This window comes from Cebus imitator, unplaced genomic scaffold (genome assembly GCF_001604975.1).
Source record: "Cebus imitator isolate Cc_AM_T3 unplaced genomic scaffold, Cebus_imitator-1.0 Scaffold75, whole genome shotgun sequence".
Taxonomy (NCBI): Eukaryota; Metazoa; Chordata; class Mammalia; order Primates; family Cebidae; genus Cebus; species Cebus imitator.
Genome location: NW_016107390.1, coordinates 2,430,863 through 2,457,145, shown reverse-complemented (window position 1 = coordinate 2,457,145; position 26,283 = coordinate 2,430,863). Strand labels below are relative to the sequence as shown.

At 48.7% G+C, this 26,283-nt stretch overlaps 1 protein-coding gene across 1 annotated transcript in view; it reads left to right on the top strand.

The window, feature by feature from the left end:
* The window catches only part of KIF26B (kinesin family member 26B), a 555,192-nt gene that overhangs the window by 202,196 nt on the left and 326,713 nt on the right, over positions 1-26,283 (top strand). The window contains exon 3 of the mRNA XM_017532087.2: positions 9,552-10,085. Within this exon, the coding sequence (XP_017387576.1) occupies positions 9,552-10,085 (534 nt within the window). The remainder of the gene's footprint in view (positions 1-9,551; positions 10,086-26,283) is intronic.

Below are 26,283 nucleotides of genomic sequence, written 5' to 3'. Positions count from 1 at the left end.
CTCCTTCCCTCCTCCCCTCCTCCCCTCCTCCCTTTCTCCCTTCCTTCCTTTTTCTCACCCTGTCATCCAGGCTGTAGTGCGATGCTGCAATCTCAGCTCACTGCAACCTCCACCTCCCAGATTCAAGCTATTCTCATGCCTCAGTCTCCTGAGTAGCTGGGAATACAGGTGCCTACCACCATGCCCGACTAATTTTTTTTATTTTTAGTAGAGATAGGGTTTTGCCATGTTGGCCAGGCTGGTCTCAAACTCTTGACCTCAAGTGATCCACACATCTTGACTTCCCAAAGTGCTGGGATTACAGATGTGAGCCACTGTGTCCAGCCTGATTTATTTTAAGAAGGCTTTGACTTGACCAGACGTAGGGGGTGGTTAAGTGATTGTCATGTGTTCACTTCTTTATCATCTACTCTACTCTTAATTGCAAAAGCACTAAATCCCCCTAGATAAAAGTAAGCCCTAAGATCACTGTCACCACCCTCCGTAGCACCCTCGCCACCACCATTGTATGAAGTTCTACATTTATACTAGGTACTGTGTTAGATACTGAGAACAGTCACATTCTAATCATTACTACCAACCATTGATTTAGCATTTACCAAGGACCAGGTCTGTGCTAAAAATGTTGCATACATTATCACACTTAATTCTTACTTAATAAAACAGGGATGATTATCAACTCCCATTTTTACATTAAGGAGACTGAAGCTGGGATAGATCTGTGAAAAATGGCCTCTGGTCACCCAGCTGCTAAGCAGCAGCCGCAGGACTGGAGCCCCAAGCCCTTAACCAAAAGTTTTCAAAAGAATCAACACTGTCCATACCATCTACTTGGAAAAGATGAGACCTGGACATAAACACTGGCAGGCTGGGCGCAGTGGCTCACGCCTGTAATCCCGGCACTTTGGGAGGCCGAGGTGGATGTATCACCTGAGGTCAGGAGTTCGAGACCAGCCTGGCCAACATGGCAAAATGCTCTCTACTAAAAATACAAAAATCAGCCAGGTGTGGTGGCAGGTGCCTGTATCCCAAGCTACTCAGGAGGCTGAGGCACAAGAATTGCTTGAACCCGGGAGGTGGAGGTTGCAGTGAGCTGAGATCAAAGCATTGCACTAGAGCCTGGATGACAGGGTGAGAGGGAAGGAGGGAATGAGGGAAGTGAAACCCCATCTCTACTAAAAATACAAAATTAGCCAGGCATGGTGGCGCACGCCTGTAGTCCCAGCTACTTGGGAGGCTGAGGCAAAAGAATCGCTTGATACAGTGAGCCAAAATCACACCATTGCACTCCAGTGTGGGCTACAGAGCAAGACTCTGTCTCAAAAAATAAATAAATAAATAAAAAACATTTTCAGGGGTTGTGATGAGAAATGCCTCGCCCATTCTTTTGAGTCATTCATGAACCATTCTTAATCCTGTCAAGTTCTAATTAAACATCTCCCTTCTTTTGAGGGAGCAGAGTGTTGCCATCTGCAACACCTTTTTCACACGTTGCTGCAAGCAGCCCTGTTAATTTCATGCGCACCTGCCTTCCGCCTGCCTAACTGCCCCCCTGGAACACAGGCATTCAGACTGAAGTCTTTGAGAGGCCCACCCCTCTCTGCACTCATCCAGAGCGTTCTCGCTTAGGCTGGGCACAGCCGCGACATCCCAGGATAATCTGGTTTCTTACGTAGAACAACTGCGGTCTGACATTGCACATTTCTTCCTCGGGAGGGTCTTTTTTCTTGGTTTGTCTCTGAGCTTGTTACCCAGCGTGCCTGTGTGCCTTCACTCTCAGCGTTTCCACACGCTCAGCTTGGCGTTCAGCACACACATTGTGTGGTCGCCAGCAAGCACGCTGGAAACAATCACGACAGAGCCCGGGTTCAGACTGCAGGCAAGAAGTCTTCAGAAGGAAGTTTCCACCTGAGTTTTATGCTGATGAAGGAGGGGCGCAGGCCACCCACCTGCGGCCTCAGGGCATGGCCTCATTGCTGGCCCGACTGCGCTTGTTATTTTGTGTGGGAAGTAGAAAAGTTCCTTTTTAAAGCTTTCTTTCTTGTTAAAAAATAAGTGTCCAAATAACTCTGTTACGCCCTATCCTATGTAGCTGTTAGACCTGCCCTGCTTACAGGCACGTAGTACACTCTGTGTCCTTGTACTTTAACCAAGATATCCGTGCCGGACGTGCTCACAGGCAGGTCCCAGCTCTCCGTTGCTTTCACCTGTTTAGAAAGTTTTAAGTTGTTAGCCAATCGGGTTTTAGTTTAGATGGTGAGCTCTGGCTCCAGCCAACGGAGATCAGACACAGCAGTAAGGACGACCCCAGATGCGTAAGGGATAGATTTGTGTGTTTCCCTTAGGTCCTCGTACTCTTGGGCACGATGGCTAGAGAGGGTCCTCCCCTTCCTGCAGTCCAGGAAGTAAAATGCGTTGCTGAAAGGTCCTTTGTTTCAGTGCTGATTTTCTTTGCAGCACCGAGCATCTATTTCTAACATTTTGGCTATCTCAGGTCTCACCTGAGCAAACCCTAATTCCAACACACCCAGTGTCCTTCCAGATACCATTCCCCTCTTTTCCCCCAGTCTTTAGAGAACGTGCTGTGCTTGAGTCCTCTCTGCCCATCAAAGTGGGCTGCTGGAGACTTGCATCCATGCATGTGTGGTGTGGGTGCGGAGGACAGAACGCTTGAAGGTGGTCACTTCCCCACACAGAGCCGCGGGGCGTGATTCCTTCATCAGACATTCTGACTGGCTCCTGGCTTCCCTCTGAGGTGGTTGCATGCCTCGTTCGTGGGTCTGGGAGCTCCACGAGCAACAGAAATGAAGGATACTGACTTTTCGCCATCAGTAAATTCCTGCTGTGTAGACTTGGCACGGTAACTGGGCGAAGAGAGTCTCGCGGTGAGAAATCCTCTGGCTGAGACCTTGGTCCTTCACACCCCGTCAAGCACAGGTGGAGCGTGAGGTGTCAAGGTCAGGGAGCTGATAAGCTTCGAGGTTCCTGAGGAAGCAGTAACGTCCGAGAGCTGGCACGTTGGGAGGGTCCTTAGACTTCAGATGCTGAAACTCTCTTCTCTGACAACGACTCATTAAGATTTGGCCCCATTATCTTTATTTTTCTTCTTTTGAAATTAGTGAGGGGGAGAAATACCACTTCTTTGAGAGATGTTTGAGCCCAGATAGTTGAATGTTTAACTGCAAATAAGAGGATCAGTATTCTTGGTTCAGATCCACCTAAGGTTTATTATCGATCATTTGCAAACTTTCAATTTTGCATTTTGTTCAAAAAAGAGTCATTAATATTGACACCTGCCAATACTAGGTGGTTGAGAAAGAAAGGACGCTCTGGGGAATGCGGCAGGGGCAGGAATGCAAACGCTGGCCGCAGAAGGACGACAGGAATGAAGGAAAATGCCACTGATCGTCTGGGGAGCCATGGGGGGATGTTTGGGCAACAAACATTCCCTCCTCAGGGACTGTCCTCCATTCCGCAGAGCAGCGTGTGTGCAGGAAGAAAGTTTAGGATCAAAGTGGAATGAAACGGCCTTTGAAGAACAGCTTAAATCTTGTTGAGCTTGTCACCAGAGGCCTCTAGGACAATACCCCAGAAGCAAATAGCAACAGGAATTTGTACAACACATGCCGGATGCCGACTCCACCTACTGCCTTCATCACAGACCTGAAAGCTTTGGGGGGACATGCTTAAAGTCCTCTTTTGCCTGAAACGATGTGGAAAACCACCTGTCCTCAGAAGTGGCTTGAGCATTTATTGCAGAGCAGTCCAGCCCTCCAAGGACGCGATGGCACCAGCATCAATGAGGCACACTGGTGAATGGCTTTGTTCACCTGGGCAGCGGTTCTTGTTTCCTTGCTTGACTTTGCAGACTCATCACCAGTCCCACTTCATGCATTGAAAGCTGGCTGCCAGCTTTTGGGAAATAAGTGTGCCACCAGCTTGCGGGGGGCCCAACCTTCTGGACCAAGTGCGTAGTACTGACCTGGAGTTTTCCTTTAGGTAGATTTCTCTTGTCTTCTTGTTCATGAGCTGGGCTGAAGGTTTAAAAAAAGTTTTTAATAAAATTCTTTCCATATAAATGTTACTTTTGGCCCGGCATGGTGGCTCATGCCTGTAATCCTAGCACTTTGGGAGACCAAGCTGGGTGGATTGCCTGAGCTCAGGAGTTCAAGCCCAGCCTGGGCAACATGGTGAATCCCCATCTCCACTAAAATAAACACACAGAAAGTTAGCCAGGTATGGTGATGCACACCTGTAATCCCAGCTACTCCGAGGCTGAGGTGGGAGAATCACTTGAACCTGGAGGTTGCAGTTGCAGTGAGCTGAGATCATGCCACTGCACTCCAGCCTGCACGACAGAGCGAGACTCCATCTCAAGAAAACAAAACAAACAAACCTGTCAGCTTCTTGGGAACTTAAGAAAAAGATGAATTGAGCTTGTACTGAGGCCGGAGGATCTAATAGTATAAAGAAGAGAGTATAAAAGGAAGATACCCAGGCTCTGGTTGACAAACCCAGCTCATTAGCCAGGTGGAAGGAATAGAGCTGGAAATGTTAGCCTTAGATTCGGGTTTCTTCCATAACAGTTTTATAATATGGGCGAAAAACTCATTTAGGCCAAATACAGAATGCTGAGCATAGACTTTACTGCTTGACTTTTTACCTTGGTGGAATTCCTTTCATTCCTTTATTTATTTCACACGTATTTGTTGAGACCTTACTATGTTCCAGGCACTCCGCTGGATACTAGGGTATTGAAGACAGAAAGAATATTTTCCCATCAGGCACAGTGACTGTAATGGAGACACTTGTCCAAATGAAAACTGCAGACAATGAGATAGCTCTTAGAATGGAGGTGCGGAAAAGCTGAGTCATGACATGATTGGATTTGAATTTTGGTAAAGTCATTTTCTTGTGGGGAGGTAAGATCAAGGCTGGAGTCGGGGGGTACTGTGTTGAGTGAGAGATCTAAAAGCATGAACGTGGCAGTGGGCGTGGAGAGGAAGGACCGGCCAAGAGTTTCTTGGAAGTACCAATCACCAATCTGGAAATTTGATGATTGAATGTGACCGAAAAGGAGGACCTGAGGAAGGTTCTAAATTTCAGGCCTGGGTCCCGGGCGGACTATGATACTATTTACTTCGCTAGTGACCACTGGAGCAAGAGTAGGTTTAGGGGCAAAGAGCATTCATCTGTTTTTTTGAGATGGAATCTTACTCTGTTGCCCAGACTGGAGCGCCATGGTGTGATCTCGGCTCACTGCAACCTCCGCCTCCTGGGCTCAAGCGATTCTCCTGCCTCAGCCTCCTGAGTAGCTGGGACTGCAGGCCCACACCACCATACCTGGATGATTTGTGTATTTTTAGTAGAGATGGAATTTCGTCATGTTGGTAAGGCTGGTCTTGAACTCCTGACCTTGTGATCTGCCCACCTCCGCCTCCCAAAGTGCTGGGTTTGCAGGTGTGAGCCTCCTTGCCCGGCCTCCATTTGTCTTTTCTTCGTTTATGACTATCCTCATTTAAAGTGGTATCTTCTTATTTCAGCACTTACAGAAAGCTATGGCTGTTAGCCATTCCTTTTCCAAGTTGTGAGTCGTACTAAAATATTTATGCATAATGTGTGGACAAGCACTTGAAAGGGATTTTCGTTTCCATAAGATGTATCTCTTAGTCTACTGAGGCCTTTTGATGATAAGAGCTCACAAAGGGTTTTACATCAAGGGTTGCTTAACTGAAGGAACACCTCTGACATCAGCCAACAACCACATACTTGTTAAAAACTCTCAATCTCAGCTTTTCCCTGGACAAGACAGGAACAGGTTGTTGGCTACTTCCTGGCTGTCTGTGGTGGTCGTGTTGATGGTGGGCTCAGCTGTGCGCTGAATGTCGGCGCTGGCTGGGCTTGCTCTGGCTGGCCTAGGTGTGAGTGGAATAGCATCGTGAGGAGCGGGAGCTGGTGCTGATGTGTTGTCACCCCTGGGGGAGCACTGAGCTCCACGTGTTGAGCATGTATGGATTGGTCCTGGGAGTCACTGCAGACTGGGCTAGAGGTGGCAGCAGAGGCATGAGGCATTAGGTAGTCCAGGAACCAGGAAGGCCCCATGGACTGTGAGCTCCCAGAGCACGGGTGTTGTTCTCATGTACCCTCAGACCCCCACCTGGGGCAATGCCTGGCATGCTGGAAACCAAAATATCTATTTGTTAAATGTCAGCAGCTGAGCCACAAATGACAGTAAGCTGAATGAAGAAGGTAGTGCTTCAAGGAAGAGCAGTAAAGACGAAGAAAAGAGGGCCGGGCACAGTGGCTCACATCTGTAATCCCAGCACTTTGGGAGGCAGAGGTGGGCAGATCACAAGGTCAAGAGATCGAGACCATCCTGGCCAACATGGTGAAACCCTGTCTCTACTAAAAATACAAAAATTAGCTGTGTGTGGTGGTGCATGCCTGTAGTCCCAGCTACTCGGGAGGCTGAGGTAGGAGAATCGCTTGAACCTGGGAGGTAGAGGTTGCAGATAGCAGAGACTGGGCCACTGCACTCCAGCCTGGTGACAGAACAAGATTCCATCTCAAAAAAAAAAGAAGTGGGGTCGTCAGAGCCAGGGATGGCTCATGTGGTTTCTGGAGAGTGAATGCGTCCCTACGTCAGAGTCAAATCCAGACTCCAAGGACTACTATTGAAATAAGCTGTGATGTGCAGGCATGCCTGCGCCTACAGCCGCCGCCTTTCTGTGGCACTTCTTCCATATGATGGGGTCACAAAAATATTCTAAATAAGCAATTGATGGCAGGCTGCTTGAAAGCAAACAGCTTGGTGCCTTGAAAGCATAAGCCATTATGTGAAAACACAGGAAACTGTGTCTTTGCATATATTGGGGCCCGAATACATTTCGTTTGCATAAATGAACATTTCCTAGTGACAACGTGGGGGTGGAAACCTTCTGCGTCTGTGGGAGAATGTGAATCTCTGGATGGATAATGGCTCTTTGGCTTAGGGTGAAAAATCACATACAGCTAGTGCTCGACTTACGACCACGATTGGTTCCAACAGACCAGTCGTAACACGATTTGGTCGTAAGTTGTGTAGGCTATATGCACGCGGAGATGGTAGTGCTGCCGGAAGCTGGTCCGCACTGTCGTACGCCCAGCTGGGCAACGTTTGCGCTGCCAGACGCGGAGCAGTCGTGGCTAGCGATTGTGGTCGTAAAGTCAAATGGTCGTAACTTGCATAGGTCGTAAGTCGATCAATACCTGTACTGGTGGTTAGGAAGTCCAGCCATGGTCCACGCTTTAACCCTCTGGGACCTGTTTGTCTGTAAACTGAGGTGGTGCTCTGTTCTGGAACGGTCCCTAAGGGGTCCTTGCAGGTCCTAAGCTCTGAGTTGTGATTGGAGCCTCTGTGGCCCTGTCATTGAGAAGGACGCCCGAGGCAGGCCTCATGTGGTTTGCATCACTTCAAGGAGACTTGATCAGCCTTCCCTGCCCATGCTTCCCGCCATTGTGACTGTCTGAGTGTCTCCCTCCTGAGCCACTCGCTGCTGCTGCAGTGGAAAGAGGCCTCTTATTTATGCACCGATTGATCAGTGCGTGCTGAGAAGCTGTTCAGGGCAGTGAAACAGGGAACACAAAACACTAGAGCCTGTAATCAAGATGGATCGTAATTAAGAACAACCCCCAAGTGCTGATCTTCCTGCCCCCTCCCCACACCACCCTCCCTGCCTACGCTCATCAAACCCCATTCAGCTCTGAAGGGGCTTGTGCCCCGTAAAAGCTGACAGTGAATTTCAGAAGGGCAGATTTTCTCCCTAGTGGCCTGGAGGTACATAAGCCTTGAGTTGAGTTTTATCAATTATCTGCAACAACTGTTGAACCTCAGCCGGTCACCCAGGCCCCCAAATGGTATAGTAGCCCTGTTCATACATGCACAGGCCAGACTCTCCAGTCCCAGTTTCCCCACGAATGGAGTGACGGAGCTGGAAGGTCCTTACAGTGAGGATGGGCCGTGACCCTGTGTGGCAGATGAGAGGAGGTCACTACAGAATTCCCAGGTCACAGGTGGCAGGACTGGAAACTGATCCTCAGTGAACACTCCTGGTGCTTGTTCCTCTGTGTGACCCTGCTTTCCTGTAACAATTAAAGCCAAGTAAATAAGAGACATTGCTGTCATTCAATCCATTTCCTGATTTCTTTTTGATATGGGCCTCTGACCTAGCTTTTTATTTTATCTATAAACATTTTATAAATATATATAATAGTAATATATACATTATTTTGTAAGATTTTCTCTCTATGCTGCTCAGGCTGGTCTCGACTTCTAGCCTTAAGGGATCCTCCAGCTTCAGCCTCCCAAGTAGCTGGGATTATGGGTGCCAGCCACCACACCTGGCAAGATTTTTTTATTTTTATTTTTTTGAGACAGAGTCTTTCTCTGTCGCCCAGGCTGGAGTGCAGCGGCACGATCTCGCCTCAATGCAACCTCTGCCTCCTGGGTTCAAGCAGTTCCCTGCCTCAGCCTCCCAAGTAGCTGGAATTACAGGCACCCACCACCATGCCCAACTAATTTTGGTATTTTTAGTAGAGACGGGGTTTCACCATCTTGGCTAGGCTGATCTTGAACTCCTGACGTCGTGATCCACCCACCTCGGCCTCCCAAAGTGCTAGGATTACAGGCCTGAGCCACTGCGCCCAGCCAATATTTTTAAATAGTAGTTTTAGATGAAGTTTGAGGGGAAAAGTATCTTGGACTGTTTTGTTTTGGTGGGTTAGAATATCAGATACCCGGGTAGAGACATGGTCAGCTTGCCAAGGGACAAATAGTAAACATGAGTCCGTCTACACAGGGTTGCTGGGCTGCTTCGGCCCCGCCCCCATCATGCCTGACAAACGTCTATTCCTTCTGATTGAACACCCTGCAAGAGCCCAGGGAAGGCTATAATTTTTTAGTGGATGTAAGAATAAGAGGCCGGGTGCAGTGGTTCACGCCTGTTATCCCAGCACTTTAGGAGGCTGAGGCAGGTGGATCACAACGTCAGGAGATCGAGACCATCCTGGCCAACATGGTGAAACTCCCTCTGTACTAAAATACAAAAAATTAGTCAGATGTGGTGGCAGGTGCCTGTAGTCCCAGTTACTTGGAAGGCTGAGGCAGGAGAATCGCTTGAACCCAGGAGGCAGAGATTGCAGTGAGCCGAGATCACATCAGTGCACTCCAGCCTGGTGACAGAGCAGGACTCTGTCTCAAAAGCAAAACAAAACAATGATGGCAGAATATGAATGTTCTTATTTGACCCGCCTGGCGAAGAGGATACTTAAAAGTCTTTTTTTTTTTAACTTCTTTTTAAAAGTTTTCACTATAAAATTCTTACATTTGTCAAAGGTGTTTATCGGAAGTAGAGGCTTTTCTGCCAGTGTGGCTTCTCATTTCTATTGGTGCCGGTCAAACCATCAAACTCCTTGGGCACAGCCAGGGCTTAGCTCGTGAGCCAGGTATCTGACTTGCACTGAGCAACCTTGAGTGATGGAATCTTCTTTTCCTCTGCTTCCGTGTTCTCTAGGACCCTGCTTTCTCAGCTGTGATTCATGACAAACTCCAGGTCCCCAACACCATCCGGAAGGCGTGGAATGACCGGGACAACCGCTGTGACATTTGTGCCACACACCTGAACCAGCTGAAGCAGGAGGCCGTCCAGATGGTGCTGGCCTTGGAGCAGGCCGCTGGCAGTGAGCAGTACGACGCCTCGCCTGGCTCGCCCCCGCCGCTCTTCAGCATCCCCACCCTGGTGGGGTCCCGGCACGTGGGTGGGCTCCAGCAGCCCAGGGACTGGGCCTTTGTGCCCGCCCCCTATGCCACCTCCAACTACACAGGCCTCGTCAACAAGCACAGCAGCAAACCCAGCAGCCTTGGGGTCAGCAATGGGGCGGAAAAGAAGAGTGGGTCCCCGACTCACCAGGCCAAGGCCAGCCTCCAGATGGCCACCAGTCCAAGCAATGGGAACATCCTCAATTCAGTGGCCATCCAGGCTCACCAGTACCTGGAAGGCACCAGGTCCCTGTCGAGGACCAACGGGGTCACGCTGTACCCATACCAGGTAAGTCGCCTGTGTGGGCCAGGAAGAGCAGGGCTGGCTAGAGTGAAAGCAGAGAGGTGGGGAGCACTTCCTTCCTCTGCCTCCTCCTGGGAGCCCCGTAACTCAGAGCCTAGCGTTTCCATGTGGCCCCACAGATTCTCATCAGCGTGCTCCACCCGTGCCTGCTGTGGGGGGTGCTTCTGTATCCTCCAAACCCCCCACAGCTGCCCTTTCTCCGCCCTCAGTGCCTCCTTCCTGAGAGACCCTGCTGGTCCAGGGGATGCCAGCGGCTTCTCAGTCAGCAGGTTTACCACATGGCATGGCCATGAAGAGGAGGGCCACAGAGATACTTGGAGTGGGGCCCAAGCCCGACCTGTCCACTTATTAGCAATGTGACCTTGCACATGGGGTTTGCCCTGTCTCAGGCTCAAGTCGCCACTTGCACATGGACGTGAGTCATGAGAAGTAAGTAAGGTAGTGTTTGCATGACACGTACCCCAATACCTGCCACACAGTAGGGGATCATTGTTGTGTTGTTAACAGAGATTTGAGATATTAACACAAATGAGTGAGAGGCTTTTGAAACAAAGGATACTGTGAGTCCCTGAAATCGTGATTTTAAAGCAACCCATGGGAAGTGCTGGGCATTGCTGAGGGTAAAACATATGAGGGAACCGTGGTCCGTGCTGGCACTCTGCTTCCCCTGTCTAGACCGTCTGAGAGAGGTATAGACGCCCTTCCTAACCTCTCCTCCCTTCCTAGACCCGCACTCTCTTCTATTTGCAACTCACCTTAAGAACTGTTGGGACTGGGCTGCCAAGAGTGTTTTTTCCTTTTCAGTTATTTAAATTAGCACATGCCCCCAGGTTTCCCCATAGAGATGAAAAACAGGTCTTCAGTCTCCTAGGGAATCTTTAAAGATGTTCTAATGTTGCCTGGGTGAGTTTCTGTTGGCTGAGGACTGGAGTTTTAATGTAAGTGGCCCCTCCGTCCCCTGCATCAGTGGTGGGAAGCAGCGGACAGCGTTGACCATCACTGGAGTGAAGGGGCGGCCACGGTCAAGGGTGTGTTACTCAGAGAAGCGGTTGGCACATACAGCACATCATCCTGAAGACCTCAGGCTCTCTCTCACTTGGGTCTGTGTCATAGTGGGTGTTTGGTGGGTGGCTTTGCTGCGACGTGGGGGCACAGACTTCTACCAAATGTGTCACCATCTTCCAGGGGCCTCGAGAGTCCTTCACAAGATCTTCTGTAACCAGCCAGGAAATGAGGGAAGAGAGAGTGTATGGAGGATCTCACAGGAGGATTTTGGGGCCCAGCTTTGCCTGAAAGGGATGTGCATTGCTTACATGTATATTCCAGTGACAAGAGTCCAGTCTCTGCTGGGCGTGGTGGCTCACACTTATAATCCCAGCACTTTTGGGTGGGTGGATTGCTTGAGCCCAGGAGTTATATTTCAGCCTGGGCAACATGGAGAAACCTCATCTCTACTAAAAATACAAAAATGATCCAGGTATGGTGGCATGAGCCTGTAGTCTCAGCTACTTGGGAGGCTGAGATGGGAGGATTGCTTGAGCCCAGGAGGCAGAGGCTGCAGTGAGCCGAGATTGCACCATTGCACTCCAGCCTGGCTGACAGAGCAAGACTCTGAAGCGGTAAAAAAGAAGAGAGAGAGACAGACAGACAGACAATTTCATCTCTTGACCCCGCCTTCCCACTGGGGAACCTGGGGAAGCCAATCAACCCATGAGCCCAGGAGAAAAGGGAGCAAGTCTAGGGAACATATAGCATAGTTTTGTTACGTTGGACAAAGGTCCAGGGATTCGCGAAGTGAGTTAAATACATTGATAAAATTCCTGGTGATGTTTTCTAGAGGGTTTGAGAGTGTGTGTGTCTCTTGCTATCTTGAAAGAAAGTGGGAAACATTGAATATTATCCTAAGATGTTAGCATTCTTGGATTGTCGAACTCTTCATTTCACCGAGTGCTTTCTAAATTGCAGATCAGAACATACACATTATTTCATTTAACCCCACGGTAGGTGTATGAGGGAGGCGGGCAGGTGTGGGATCTTCCTTTTGCAGACAGGGAGCATGATACTCAGAGACGCAGAGTGAGTGTGCCACACAGCCAGCGGCAGGATCAGCTCCAGCCTCCCTCGCCCAGGGAGGGCCTTTGCCTCCCACTCCCTCCTGCTTCCAGCTCTCCTAGGCTGCCCCAGCGTCAGCTGTCCACATCTTTTCCAGATACAGTTCCTGTTCAGATCTGCTGTAACAAAGACAAGAACTAGTTTTACCTGCAGGGATCTCATCGCCCCGAGACTTTCGGATAGAATTATCTGGGTTGTGTGTATAAGGAGAATGAGGGACCAGTGGCGTCCTGGGAGAGGCTTCACGTCTCATCTCGGAAGTGACCATCCAGGGCAGGAACAGAGAAGGGCTTCTTTGCATTAGGGGATGATCTGCTTATTTTGTTGTTGTTTGCAGTTTTAAAATATACTATTTAGAAAATTATAAAAAGTTACATGTTGGTTGTAAAATAAAATTTACAATATAAAATACGTGAAAAAGTTTAAATAAGACTTTAAAAGTCGACGTGGCCCAGATGGAAACTATGTAACGTTTGGGTATACTTCCTCCTAATATTTCATATCTCGCAATCTGTAAAATTGTGAGCAGGTTCAATTCTGTGACCTGCATTTCACTTAATACGTTGGATACGTTTCCCCATGCCCTTATGTGTTTTCCTAAAATATTCTGTTTAGCAGTAGCATATTTCATTATATCGATATTATCCGCTCTATGGCAATGTCCTAATTAGGTTGGTGTAAAAGTCATTGCGGTTTTTGGCATTACTTTCAATGGCAAAAACCACAATAACTTTTGCACCAATCTAATTATACCCAAACACCAATTAATTAGAATTTAGGTCTTTGCTGCTATAAATAAAATGCTCAGGTAAACATCCTTTTACCCAGGCCGTATTTTCAACACATCCCTGGGTTGTGTGAGCCACATCCTCATGTTACACAGACAACTCACATTTCACCCTCCACGACTCCAGTGCTCTCGTAGCGCGTGGCCGGGGCCAGTCAGAAGACTCAGCCGCTGCGCCGGCGCTAACGAGCAAGGACGGATGAGCATGGAACTGGTGCTTTCATGGAAAATACTCAAAGTGCGGTGAGAATTTGTGTGTGAAGCGGGGACACTGAAGATGCTGCTTAACAGGCCATGAGGGATTATTGGTGTGTTCCTTTCATTTGTGCAATGATTCTATTCCTCCTCTTTTCTTTTTTCTTTTTTTTGAGACAGAGTTTCACTCTTGTTGCCCAGGCTGGAGTGCAATGGCGTGATCTCAGCTCACTGCAACCTCCGCCTCCCAGGTTGAAGCAATTTTTCTGCCTCAGCCTCCCGAGTAGCTGGGATTATAGGCATGCGCCACCACACCCAGCTAATTCTGTGTTTTTTGTAGAGATGGGATTTCTCTATGTTGATCAGGCTGGTCTTGAACTCCGACCTCTGGTGATGTTTGGCCCACCTTGGCTTCCCAAAGTGCTGGGATTACAGATGTGAGCCACTGTGCCCTGCCTATCCCTCCTCTTTCTTCCCAACCTCAGATGAAAGAGAATTTGCTGCACAAGTATCCAGCCAAGTGCCAGGCACTGCGCTAGGTGGCGGGTGGGGCTGCAGCCTCGGGCTGGAAATCCTGGTTCCTATCCTGAGGTCCTCACAGTGGGGAGGAGCCAGGTGAGTGCAGAGGTGAAGAGATGCCCACTGCTTTGGGAGCATGCAGACAGACTCATAATCCAGCCTGCTGTGGCAAAGCCAGATAAACCAAGATTCACACAAGCCACCAACTTGCAGTCGTTCTGGGTGCGTTATATTTCTTCTTTCCAACTCCAGAACAGACCAATTCATGCATTTCCCCCGAGTAATAAAGGGACCAGAGGAAACCTCTGTGCGATAAAGGGATTTGGTGCCTGGCTGTGAATCAGTGTGAATCCGTGTCCCCTGTTTTGTGACTGTCTTGTCCTGATGCCCTGGGGTGGGGGCTCTGGGTCTGGCCAGACTGAGCGTCTCCTGTCGCGACGTCTCCCTGCAGTAAATATTCTGCAGTTCGCAGTCTGGCCAGCTCGTCAGAGATGGTTGACTGCTCTGAAAGCTGACCTCATTTTTCCTGCTCACCCATACTCCCACTTCCCTCCCCACAGAGCAGATGGCCTCTGGATCAGTGCCAGAGCTGTTTCCCGGGCAGAGAAGCATCTAGACTTTGTCACTACCAAGGGTGCGACTCCACACCCACGGAACCCGAGCCTCTAGAAATGAGGGAGAGGACAACTCTGCCCTTCTACAATTTAGCTGTAGCCAGGATGAAACGGCACGGACAGGCTTTCCAACAGCGAGCTGGTGAAGCCTGCGTCACGTGGGCGATAGAGCGGTCCCCCTCGGTCCCCGTTACCCACACCACTGTGCACTCATCTCCAAACGCTGCAGTAGGAAGATTCTTGATTCTCTTCTGCTGTACCCTTCATGTTTCTCAGGTACCTCCAGAAAGACCAGGAAGCATCACAGATAAACAGAAATCAATCCAGAGAGATTTTAAAAAGAGCAATTTAGGAAGTACTGAGCTTACATCGAAAATGCAGAACAAACCACAGAGATAATGCTCATTAAATGTCTTAGAAAATTGAGGCAATAGAAGATAAGATGAACTTTCAAAGAAAGACTTTTTGTTAATCTGTAGACATTTATCATAATCTATGCATACTTACAGAAAGCAGAAAATTCTCTAAGAACAGGGGTCCCCAGACGCCTGTTACGCACCCCTTACGAGAATCTAATGCCTGATGGCCTGAGGTGGAACCGTTTCATCCCATCTCCGCCCCCTAATTGTCTTCCATGAAACGGGTCCCTGGTGCCAAAAAGGTTGGGGATCACTGCTCTAGAACCTTCATTTTTTTCCAACTTTTATTTTCTGTTTGGGAGTACATGTGCAGGTTTGTTAGGTGGGTAATTGCATGTCACTGGGGTTTGGTGTACAAATGATTTTGCCACCCGGGGGGTGAGCATAGTACCCCATAGGTCGTTTTCTGTGGGGTGCTCCTCCCACCCTCCACCCCAAGTAAGCCTGGTATCTATTTTCCCCCTCTTCGTAACCATGTGTTAGAACCTTCATTTGACCACATGAAATTGTGACTTTGAAAGGATGTGTCTAGATTAGTTCCTTGTAATCAACTACAGATGAGTTATCTCCTTTTGAGCGGCAGCTGCTTTTGCCTGATTTACATTTATTATAGTGAATAACCGCAGGAAAGACTGTACACATCAGAATTGTAGGACGTTGGTGTTAGAATCCACTTCTGTAGGTGGTAATGGCTCTTGCATCACGGTAGGAGATTTGGAGACAGAGTCTCATCTGGTTCACGGCTGTGGTTCCACAGCTATTAAACCAGCTTCGTAGCTTGACATCTCAGTCTGTTCCCTTACCTATGAAACTCCTGCCTCACAACGTGATTATAGGGAACAATTACGAAGAGGGTGTGTAAATATTTTATGAACTATAAAGCAGGAATACCAATAGAAATTGTAGACTTCAACCCTTTCATTTCCCAGAAGTCAGAGCTGAAGCTGAGAGATGTTTCGAAGGTTCCTTTGCTCAGAGTTTTCTAAATCCTGGTTTGATCCCTTTTGCTAGATCACACACTCTTGGACAACAGGGGACTCATATTCTCATGTCCCTCACAGCAGCTAACGTGCAAATGTGGTTCTTTATTAGAGAGAGCTCCTGTGTCAGGGGAGCAGTATAATTATTTCCCATGACTGGCCCTAGTTTGGGAAAGAATTCCAGGCCAAAGACCTATCTAGAACCCAAGAATTTTGGTAGAAACTATCAGCTATTTGATTTGAAGCTAATCTTTAAGCTAAGCTAATTTTTTTTTTTTTTTTTTTTTTTGAGATGGAGTCTCACTATTGCTCAAGCTGGAGCGCAGTGGCGTGACCTCGGCTCACTGCAACCTCCGCCCCCTGGGTTCAAGCAATTCTCTTGCCTCAGCCTCCCAAGTAGCTGGAACTACAGGTGCCTGCCACCACACCTGGCTAATTTTTGTATTTTTATTAGAAACAGGGTTTCACCATATTGGCCAGGATCTCAAACTCCTGACCTTGTGATCCGCCCACCTCGGCCTCCCAAAGTGCTGGGATTACAGGCCTGCGCCACCATGCCCAGCCAACGTGAAGTATCTTAATGACACTTAATAAATCCTTAGATGCAATGAAAAGAACCTAGCTGGCATTTTGATGTCGCACTCAATACAGGGGCATTTGAAAGGATAGAAGAACTTTATTTCATAGGATTTCACTCAACTGAACTTGTCAAGAAAATTCAGAAGATGTTAGAATAATATACAAGTAATAAACCTGGCTGGCCATGTGCCACGGCTCACGCTTATAATTCCAGCACTTTGGGAGGCCAAGACAGGTGGATCATGAGGTCAAGAGATCAAGACTCTGCTGGCCAACATGGTGAAACTCTGTCTCTGCTAAAAATAAAAAAATTAGCCGGGTGTGGTGGTGTGTGCCTGTAGACTCAGCTACTCCGGAGGCTGAGGCAGGAGACTCACTTGAACCTGGGAGGTGGAGGTTGCAGTGAGCTGAGATCCTACCACTGCACTCCAGCCTGGGCGACAGAGAGATACTCCATCTCCAAAAAAAAACAAAAAACAAGAAAACAAGTAATAGGTCCATAATGAAACACTGATACAAGGAATGTAGTCCATGTGCGTTCCTTGAGTGGAGGAAAACGCTCTCCATACAAATTTTCCTGCTTCTCTAAAAGCAGACGTTGGAATTAATGTCAGAGATAACGCTAGACTGAGCTCTGGCTGAAGTCATGATGGGGCTGTCTCTATTACAGCTTTAGAAATAATTGTGCCTATGAAGCACAGTCATCAATGACCGTTACATTTTAAGATGTGAGCACAGTCTGGGCACAGTGGCTCAGGCCTGTAATTTCGGCACTTGAGAGGCCAAGGTGAGAACTGCTTCAGGCCAGGAGTCAGAGACCAGCCTAGACAACACAGTAAAACCCCATCCCTACAGAGAAACGAAGAGTTAGCCCGGCGTGGTGGCACGCCCGTAGTCCCAGCTACCCAGGAGGGTGAGGCAAGAGGGTTCTCTGAGCCCAGGAGTCACAGGCTGCAGTAAGATGGGATCGTACCACTGCGTCTCGCCTAGGCGACAGAGTGAGACCCGAGACCGTATCTCAAAAAAAAAAAAAAAAAAAAAGAGCACAAAATGATGCAAAAGCAGCACCAACCTCAAAACAGATGAAAGTTTGCTGAATGGCAGGACCTCTGCAGGGCATAAATCTCACACCTCAGAGATCAGAAGCCCTGGGGGAACTTGCTGCTAGCGGATTTCCAGGTGTCCTGATGGAGGAAGGGGAGACTCTGAGGCCCACCAAGTGCTGTCGTACTCAGAGGCTTTGTTTACCGTGGCTTCCTGAAGACCAGAAGCACGTGTTCTAGTATGGCTGGTGATGGGAGATGAGGCATACCAAGCTCTTCGTGGCTGAACCACGTTTCCAGAGGGCGCAGGGGTGGGTGTTTCCAGTAGGTCAGGAGTGTAGGATTTTTGTTCCCATTCCTCGAGGCTCTTGAGGGCGCACTCAGCCACTTGTGCCCTGAATGATGCTGCACCCCGCGTCACGCGCCAGCACTGGGGTCAGATGCTTCCATTTGCTGCAGCTTCTGCTCAGCTAGGCAGTAGTGTAAGATGCCACTGTTAGACAAATCATGACACTGACGAGATTCTTAAGACCATGGGTTTTGCTTTCTCCTGTTTGTAGGTGGTCAAAGGGATGTTAGATTATTTATCTTTATGCTTTTTGACAAATCATGAACACAGAAAAAAGAATCTGTATATTCGGTCATGGACAGCATGTGTTGCAAGGCTGTAGTGTTCAGGGTGAAATTCCAAAAGGGCAGTCACACTTTACGAATGTGGATAGGGCTGGTGGTCTGAAGGGAACACCCAGACCTCATGAGGAGAATTCACAAATCAGTTTAATCTGGGCATTTGCTTGGTGTGGTAGACTGAATAGGGGCCCCCAACGATGTCTGCACCCTGATCCCCACAGTCTGTGGATGTGTTACCTTACACAGTAAAAGGCCTTTGCAGGTGTGATTGGGATCTTGAGATGGGGGATCATTTAATTTAATTATTGTTGTTATTTTTGAGTCTCGCTCCGCCACCCAGGAGTGCAGCGGCACGATCTCAGCTCGCTGCAACCTCCACCTCCTGGATTCAAGCGATTCTCCTTCCTCAGCCTTGGGATTACAGGCAAGGACAACCACATCAGGCTCATTTTTGTATTTTTAGTAGAGATGGGGTTTCGCCATGTTGGCCAGGCTGGTCAGGCCTCAGGCGATCTGCCTGCCTCGGCCTCCCAAAGTGCTGGGGTTACAGGTGTGAGCCCCCGCGCCCAGCCAGGGAGATCATTTTAGACTCTCTGGGTGGACCCAGTGTAATTACAAGGATCCTGAAAGAGGGAGGCAGGAGGATCAGAAGCAGGGAGAGGAGGTGGGGAGACAGAAGCAGAGGGCAGAGACGAGAGAGACACCAATCTGCCGGCTTCCATGATGGAAGAAGAAGCCTCTAGAAGCTGGGGGCGGCAAGCGTCTGATTCTCCCCTTGGCCCTCTAGAAGGAGCCAGCCCTGCAGGGCCATTTTTGACTTCTTGTCTCCAGAACTTTAAGAGGGTAAATTGACTGGGTGCGGTGGCTCACGCCTGTAATCCCAGCACTTTGGGAGGCCGAGGTGGGCAGATCACGAGGTCAAGAGATCGAGACCGTCCTGGCCAACATGATGAAACCATGTCTCTACTAAAAATACAAAAATAAGCCGGGTGTGGTGGTGTGTGCCTGTAGACTCAGCTACTCCGGAGGCTGAGGCAGGAGACTCACTTGAACCTGGGAGGCGGAGGTTGCCGTGAGCTGAGATTGTGCCACTGCACTCCAGCCTGGCGACAGAGTGACACTCCATCTCAAAAGAAAAAAAAAAAGGATACCTTTATGTTGTTTTAAACTGCTAAATTGGTGATATTTTGCTTCGGCAGCAATGGGAAGCTGTTATACCTGGTAAGCCTTTGGTTAACCGGAAAGCCTGGTAAGGAGAAGCAGGATGGGGCCCACAGACGAGGGGCCCCTGCAGAAACCTGCGGGGTGGCCAAGAACACCGGCTTTTGGTCTTCAAGCAAACTCCGTTACCCTGCAGACGGGCCGCTCCAGGCACAAGTCAGTCATTCCATTTGGGTGCCTTCACAGAATGAGAGGTTACTCAAACCGCACCGCGGGATTCCGATTGTCTCAGATTTCCCTATTGTAGAATCATCATGACGAGCACACCACAGCCACTGTCCATTGATAGCTCGCAATTTCGCTTCCGTAAGTCTCTTAGTGGTGAAACTGCAGAAATCCTTCCAAGCTGGGGTGGGAGGGATGGAAGGAAAGGGAGGGGCAGGAGAGACCTCACTGAATTCCATGTCGGAAGAAGTTCATGTTCACTAGAGGGCCTTTTGATCTGATAGAAAGAAGCTTCACAGAACTGCCCTGGCCGTGATTCTTACCTGATTCTTACCTCCTCTGGTAAATATCTTCATGGTACATGCAGTTGAATGCACTTTGAAAGTTGTAGGGCAGAATGTGAGTGTTTGCTGGTATCACTTCTTACCTGGCAGGCAGAAGGCAGTCAGTGGGGACTTCGAAGCAGGGGAACAGGAAGATTTCCTTGCCTGAAAGCAGGAATTGTCCGTTTTGGCTGCACACTAGAATTACTTGGGAGATTAAAAAATAAATCCTAATGCCTGAATCACACCCCAGGTGAGTTAAATGAGAATGTCTTCAGGTGGGACCCAGGCCTTGTTTCAACTGCCAAGACCAAGAACTACAGCATTAAGAAGGAATTTATCGGCTGAGTGTGGTGGCTCACGCCTGTAATCTCAGCACTTTGGGAGACTGAGGCAGGTGGATCACAAGGTTAGGAGATCGAGATCATCCTGGCCAATGTGGTGAAACCCCGTGTCTACTAAAAATGCAAAAATTAGCCAGGTGTGGTGGCACGCACCTGTAATCCCAGCTACTCAGGAGGCTGAGGCAGAAGAATCACTTTAATCCAGAAGACGGAGGTTGCAATGAGCCGAGATCGTGCCACTGCATTTCAGCCTGGGCGACAGAGACTCCTTCTCAAAAAAAAAAAAAAAAAAGAATTTATCTGGAAAATAAGTAGAGGGAAGAGAACAATGAAGGTATGGGAGAGATAAGTGACAGGCTGATAGATGTTAGTTTCTTAGGGCTGACAACAATTTACTCCTAACTATGTGGCTTTATTTATTTGAGATGGAGTCTTGCTCTATTGTCCAGGCTGGAGTGCAGTGGCATGATCTCAGCTCACTGTAACCTCCGCCTCCCACGTTCAAGCGACTCTCCTGCCTCAGCCTCCGGAGTAGCTGGGATTATAGATGTGCACCACCACTCCCAGCTAGTTTTTGTACTGTTAGTAGAGACAGGGTTTTACCATGTCGGACAGACTGGTCTCAAACTCCTGACCTCTGGTGATCCTCCTTGGCCTCCCGAAGTGCTGGAATTACAGGCGTGAGCCACCGCGAGCCACCATGCCCCGCCTGCAGCTTTAAAAGCAGCGGAAATTTATTCTCATCGTTTCAGAGACTGCCATTTTGAAATGCAGACGGTGCGGGGCTTCCTCTGAAGGCTCCAGGGAAGAATCCTTCCTCCCCAGCTTCTGTTGGCTCCAGGCATTCCGTGGCTTCTGATGCATGGCCCCAACCTCTGCCAAATGTCTCACTGTGTCCTCTTCTTCTCTACACGGACACAAGCCACTGGGTTTAGAGTCTACCCTGATCCAGCAAGATCCCGTCTCAATCCTTAACTATTACATGTGTGCAAAAGCAATGGTGATTTTTGCTGTTAAAAATAATAGCAAAACCTGCAGTTACTTTTGTACCAATCTGATAACTATATCTGCAAAGGCCCTATTTCCAAATAAGGTCACATTCTATATAGATGATAGATAGACGATAGATAGGTAGGTAGACAGATAAACCACTTCTGAAGAAGGAGCAGATGGAGGCGTCCACAGCTGGTTAGCAGAGGAGGATTCCCATTCATCTTTGCTTCGAAGAAAAAAGGGAACAAGAGGAAAAGATAAAAATGTGCTTATACTGGAGGGAGCCTCTTAAGAGCCAGACAAAATGAAAAAATACTCAGGGACAAAGTCAGTGATCACCCTATATACTTGGGACTGCCGCAGAATGACGGCCTCGTCTTACAGAATACCTGGCGAGGCGTTTGTGCTTTCACAGCCGTAGGCATAAATGTAAACAGCACCTCTTGGAGCACTACCTGAGGGTAGGGAAATCGAAGCTGAGCCTAATCTGACCAATTCTAGCTGAGGGATTCTCTACTGACCAAGCTGATAATTTGGTCTACAGTGTGTGTGTGTGTGTGTGTGTGTGTGTGTGATGGATTCTCACTGCGTTGCCCAGGCTGGAGTGCAGTGGTGTGATCTCAGCACTGCTACCTGTGCCTCCCGGGTTCAAGCGATTCTCCTGCCTCGGCCTCCCAAGTAGCTGGGACTACAGGCACATGCCACCACGCCCGGATAATTTTTTATATTTTCAGTAGAGACGGGGTTTCACCATGTTAGCCAGGATGGTCTTGATCTCCTGACTTCATGATCCACACGCCTCAGCCACCCAAAGTGCTGGGATTACAGGCGTGAGCCACCGCCTGGCCCTATTTTTTGTTTTAGTCTTTAGTAACATTTCTAGGCTCCAAACAGAGGCTAGCAACAGTAGGTAAGGCACCGTGTGCCTTCGGGGAGCGCCTGAGTTACTGGTAATAGTTACCTTCCCTCCCCTTTCTTGATGTGGGTGAGAGGGGTTGGGAGGTAAGGTGGTGGGAATGTGGCTCTTACCACCCACGCAAGGGAGGACTTTCTGTCCTCTCCCAGGCAGAGCTTGGGTGGGGGCAGAGCTGAGAACTGCTTCCTACCGGGTGGAGTAGGTGAGAGAAGACTGCCCAGAGGTGGAGAGCTTTTCCCGGTCTCTGCTTCCCTCCCCATCCTCTCTCATCTCAGCCACCCTCCCCTGACCTTGTTCCCTCAGGCTGAATTCTCACTTTCCTCTGGGCTGAAGAGTATCCAGGCTCCGAGAGGGAACAGCAGCCACTGCTTTTTTTTTTCCCCCTCATTTTAATGACAAAGAAAACAGTTTTAGAAAGTCCGAGGCTGATACTCATCAATGATTTTATCTAAGTCTCACACAATGCAAGGGTGAGGCATGCTGGATTTGCCGCTCATGCACCGGAAATAAAAGCCCAGCTTCCTTGCTGACTGCGTGACCTCAAGTGAGCTGCTTAACTGCACTGTGTGTGAATTTTCTCCTCTGCAGAGTGGAAAGTTGCAGAGCTGTTATGCGGATCGTGTGACAGAGTGCACGTTGCGTACTTAGCACCGCATGTGACACGGGCCAGCTTCCCCATTAAGTTCCTTGAACCTTGAGTGCCATTTTCTTTTGCTCAAGTTCACGTGACTCAAGTTAAATGGAATCAGGGCCCTCTTTTCCATTGTAAGAGCCAGTGGTTGATGAAAAAACACCACCAATTCCATAAAGTGAATATCAAGCACATAAAATAAATGTTAGCCTGCAATTCCAAAAACATTCCTTCCTCCACATATTACCAAAAAACCAGCTTTCCCTATGTACATCACATCATATGTGAGAATGTCATATTTTAAGTAGAAGTTAACTCTTTTTTTTTTTTGAGACAGAGTTTCGTTCTGTTGCACAGGCTGGAGTGCAATGGTGCAATCTTGGCTCACCGCAACCTCCGCCTGCCAGGTTCAAGCAATTCTGCCTCAGCCTCCCCAAGAACTGGTCCTACAGGTGTGTGCTACCATGCCTGGCTAATTTTTTGTATTTTAGGAGAGACAGAGTGTCAGCATGTTATCCAGGATGGTCTTGATCTTCTGACCTAATGATCCGCCCACTTCGGCCTCCCAGAGTGCTGGGATTACAGGCATGAGCCACTGTGCCCGGCTGAAGTGATCCCATTTTATCATTAGTGAATTAATAAAATACAGAATGGTTCATTGACCAGTTTCCCCCCGTATTTGGGGACCTTTCTAAGGGAGTAGGGAAAGCAGCAAATAGACTGGAATCATTTAGAATTTTACGGAGTAGTGGAAAGGTCACGTTTAAAATAACCTAAAAAAGTCAAACCTTATTATTTTGGAATTCATTTGAACTATCAAGTAATTCAGGCCTAGTGCTTGATTATTTTCTTTTGGTTCATGATTCTTATTGAACACAGAGGATTTGAAACAGAGGATTCAAGACCTTCATTCTTGCTTTCCTTATTTATATGCTTCTGTTAAGTTGTTAATACATTTGCTTTCTTATTCTTTTATGTATTATGAAATATAAATCTTTCCTTTATAATTATATAAATTGCAATATTTGATAAATTGGAAAATTCTAATGTCCTCACCCACCCCACCCCAGACATATACCTAATTAATTTCTAATTGCGATTTTACTGTGCTAACAGCCTTTACTGTGATGAATTAGCATGGCTTTATCTTACAGAGGTATTTGTGAGGGTCGGTTAATGAGTCATATGTTTCATATGCCTGAGTCACTCCGAGGGAATAGTTTAGGTGTTTAGAAGCCTGCTAGTCGCTCCTTTTGGGACTCTGGAGACTTTAGCACATTTCCGCTGCACCACTGGTCCAAGGAGTTCACGTATCCTTCCTTCCACTGCTCAGCTGAGAGCTGGGCACGACGGAGACACTAGGAGAAGAAAGATTTCATGTGAAAAGCGAAGACAGCAGCAGCCATGCCTATATCCAAGGCTGCGGCTGGGAGGTTGTTTTGTTTTGTTTTGTTTTTCTTGAGACAGAGTCTCGCTCTGTCGCCCAGGCTGGAGTGCAGTGGCCTGGCCTCGGCTCACCGCAACCTCCTTCTCCCGGGATCAAGCGATTCTCCTGCCTCAGCCTCCGGACTAGCTGGGACTACAGGCGAGCGCCACCACATCTGACTGATTTTTGTATTTCTAGTAGAGACGGGGGTTTCACCTTATTGGCCAGGCTGGTCTCGAACTCCTGACCTCGTGATCCGCCCGCCTCGGCCTGCCTCCCAAAGTGCTGAGATTACAGGCGTGAGCCACCGCTCCTGACTTTTTGAATGAGCTGACTCATCCGAGCCAGCCTGACGGTGTCCATCGCCTTCACAAGGCTGCTCCCCACTGTCCGTCAGGCTGAGGCGCCGTGTCACCGGGAAGATTGACCCCATCAGCTTGTTCATGACATGCTCCCTTTTTGTTCAAGCAAACAGACATGGCTGGAAGCAAGACTAGAAGGCAGCCTTCATGAATTACAAATGACAGAAACAAGCCCAGGCCTGTCGGGTGAGCTGTGTGAGGTCACACCGCTAGGAAGGGACCATGTTGGGAGTCAAACGCAGGTCTCCTGTGTGCTGGCCCCTGCCCCAGCCACTCTCTGGAGGAAGGGGCCCGTTCCTCAGATGGGTCAGATTTGTGGCCCTGCCCGGGAGGGCCGCCCACTGCATGCACTCCTGCCGTGATTGCTTTGGGGGCAATCTGGGGTGACTCGGCTTTCCAAGCCGGGTGTCATGCTTTATTCCTCTGCATAGAAGTTTAGAACTCGATGCACGGTTTCTAGCTCCTCCCTGGGAGGTGGGGAAGTTGGTGGGGTTAAAACTGAAAGACACAGATGGGTCAAAAAATGAAACAAGGCTGTGTGAGCAATGCTGCCATCTAGTGAGACACGCTCCAGCCACCCGGGAAGCTGAATGGTCCTGCTAGAATCCCACGGTCAAGTATTTCTACGTCCTACGATTCGTAAATGAAACAGGGCCCTGGCTCTGTCAGTAATGAGGTCTTTGTATGACAGAGCAGGAAGGTTTCAATTCAGCGTCCCCACATCTCTCCTTTACAAAGGACCCGCGTCCTGAACAGGGCTTCCATGAGAGTGGAGCTGGTTTTGGCGTGGTAGAAAGCCCACACAGATCTGCAGTGAATTCTGGCTCACCTACTTCCTAGCTGAGGCATGGTGGTGGTTGTTGCTGTTTTAATTGTAGTAAAATATGCATCATACAAAAAACTGGTCATTCTAATCATCTTTAAGTGTACAGTTCCGTCAAGCATGTCCAAGCCACAGCCTGGGGCCACCTGAGACTCAGGATGGCTCTGGATGCAGCCCAGTACCAATCTGTAAACTTTCTTAAGACATTGTGAGACTTTTTTGGTGATGCTTTTTCCCTTTTTAGTCCCTCAGTTATCATTAGTGTCAGTGTTTTTGTTTGTTTGGTTGATTGGCTCGTTTCGTTTTTTTTTGAGACAGAGTTTTGCTCTTGTTGCCCAGGCTGGAGTGCAATGGCACACTCTCGGCTCACTGCAACCTCCACCTCCTGGGTTCAAGTGATTCTCCTGCCTTAGCCTCCCTCCTAGCTGGGATTACAGGCATGCACCGCCATGCCTGGCTAATTTTGTATTTTTAGTAGAGACGGGGTTTCTCCATGTTGGCTAGGCTGGTCTCAAACTCCCAGCCTCAGGTGATCCGCCCACCTCAGCCTCCCAAAGTGCTGGGATTACAGACATGAGCCACTGCGCTGCGCCCAGTGTCAGTTTTTTACATGTGGCCTAAGACAGTGCTTCTTCCAGTGTGACCCAGGGAAGCCAAAAGATTTGACCCTCCGACTCTTCATGGTATTAAGTACGGTCACACTATTGTGCAGCCATCACCACCGTCCACCTCCAGAACTCTCTCCAGCTTCCCAGCTGAAACTCTGCACCATGCACCACGAACGGCCCATCCTCCCCCACCAGCCCCGGCAACGCCTTTTCTACTTGTCTCCATGAATTTGCCTGCTCCATGTACCTCACATCAGTGGGATCATACAGAACCTGACCTTTGGTTACTGTCCTCAAGTTTCATGCAGATTGTGTCGTGTGTCAGAATTTCCCTCCTTGTGAAGGCTGAAGAGTACGCTGCTGTGCGTATAAACCACATTTTGTTTACCCATTCATGTATCGGCATTTGGGTTGCTTCTGCCTCCCGGCTCTTGTGAATAATTCTGCTGTGAACGTGGGTGTATACATATTGCTTGAGACTTTGCTTGGATTT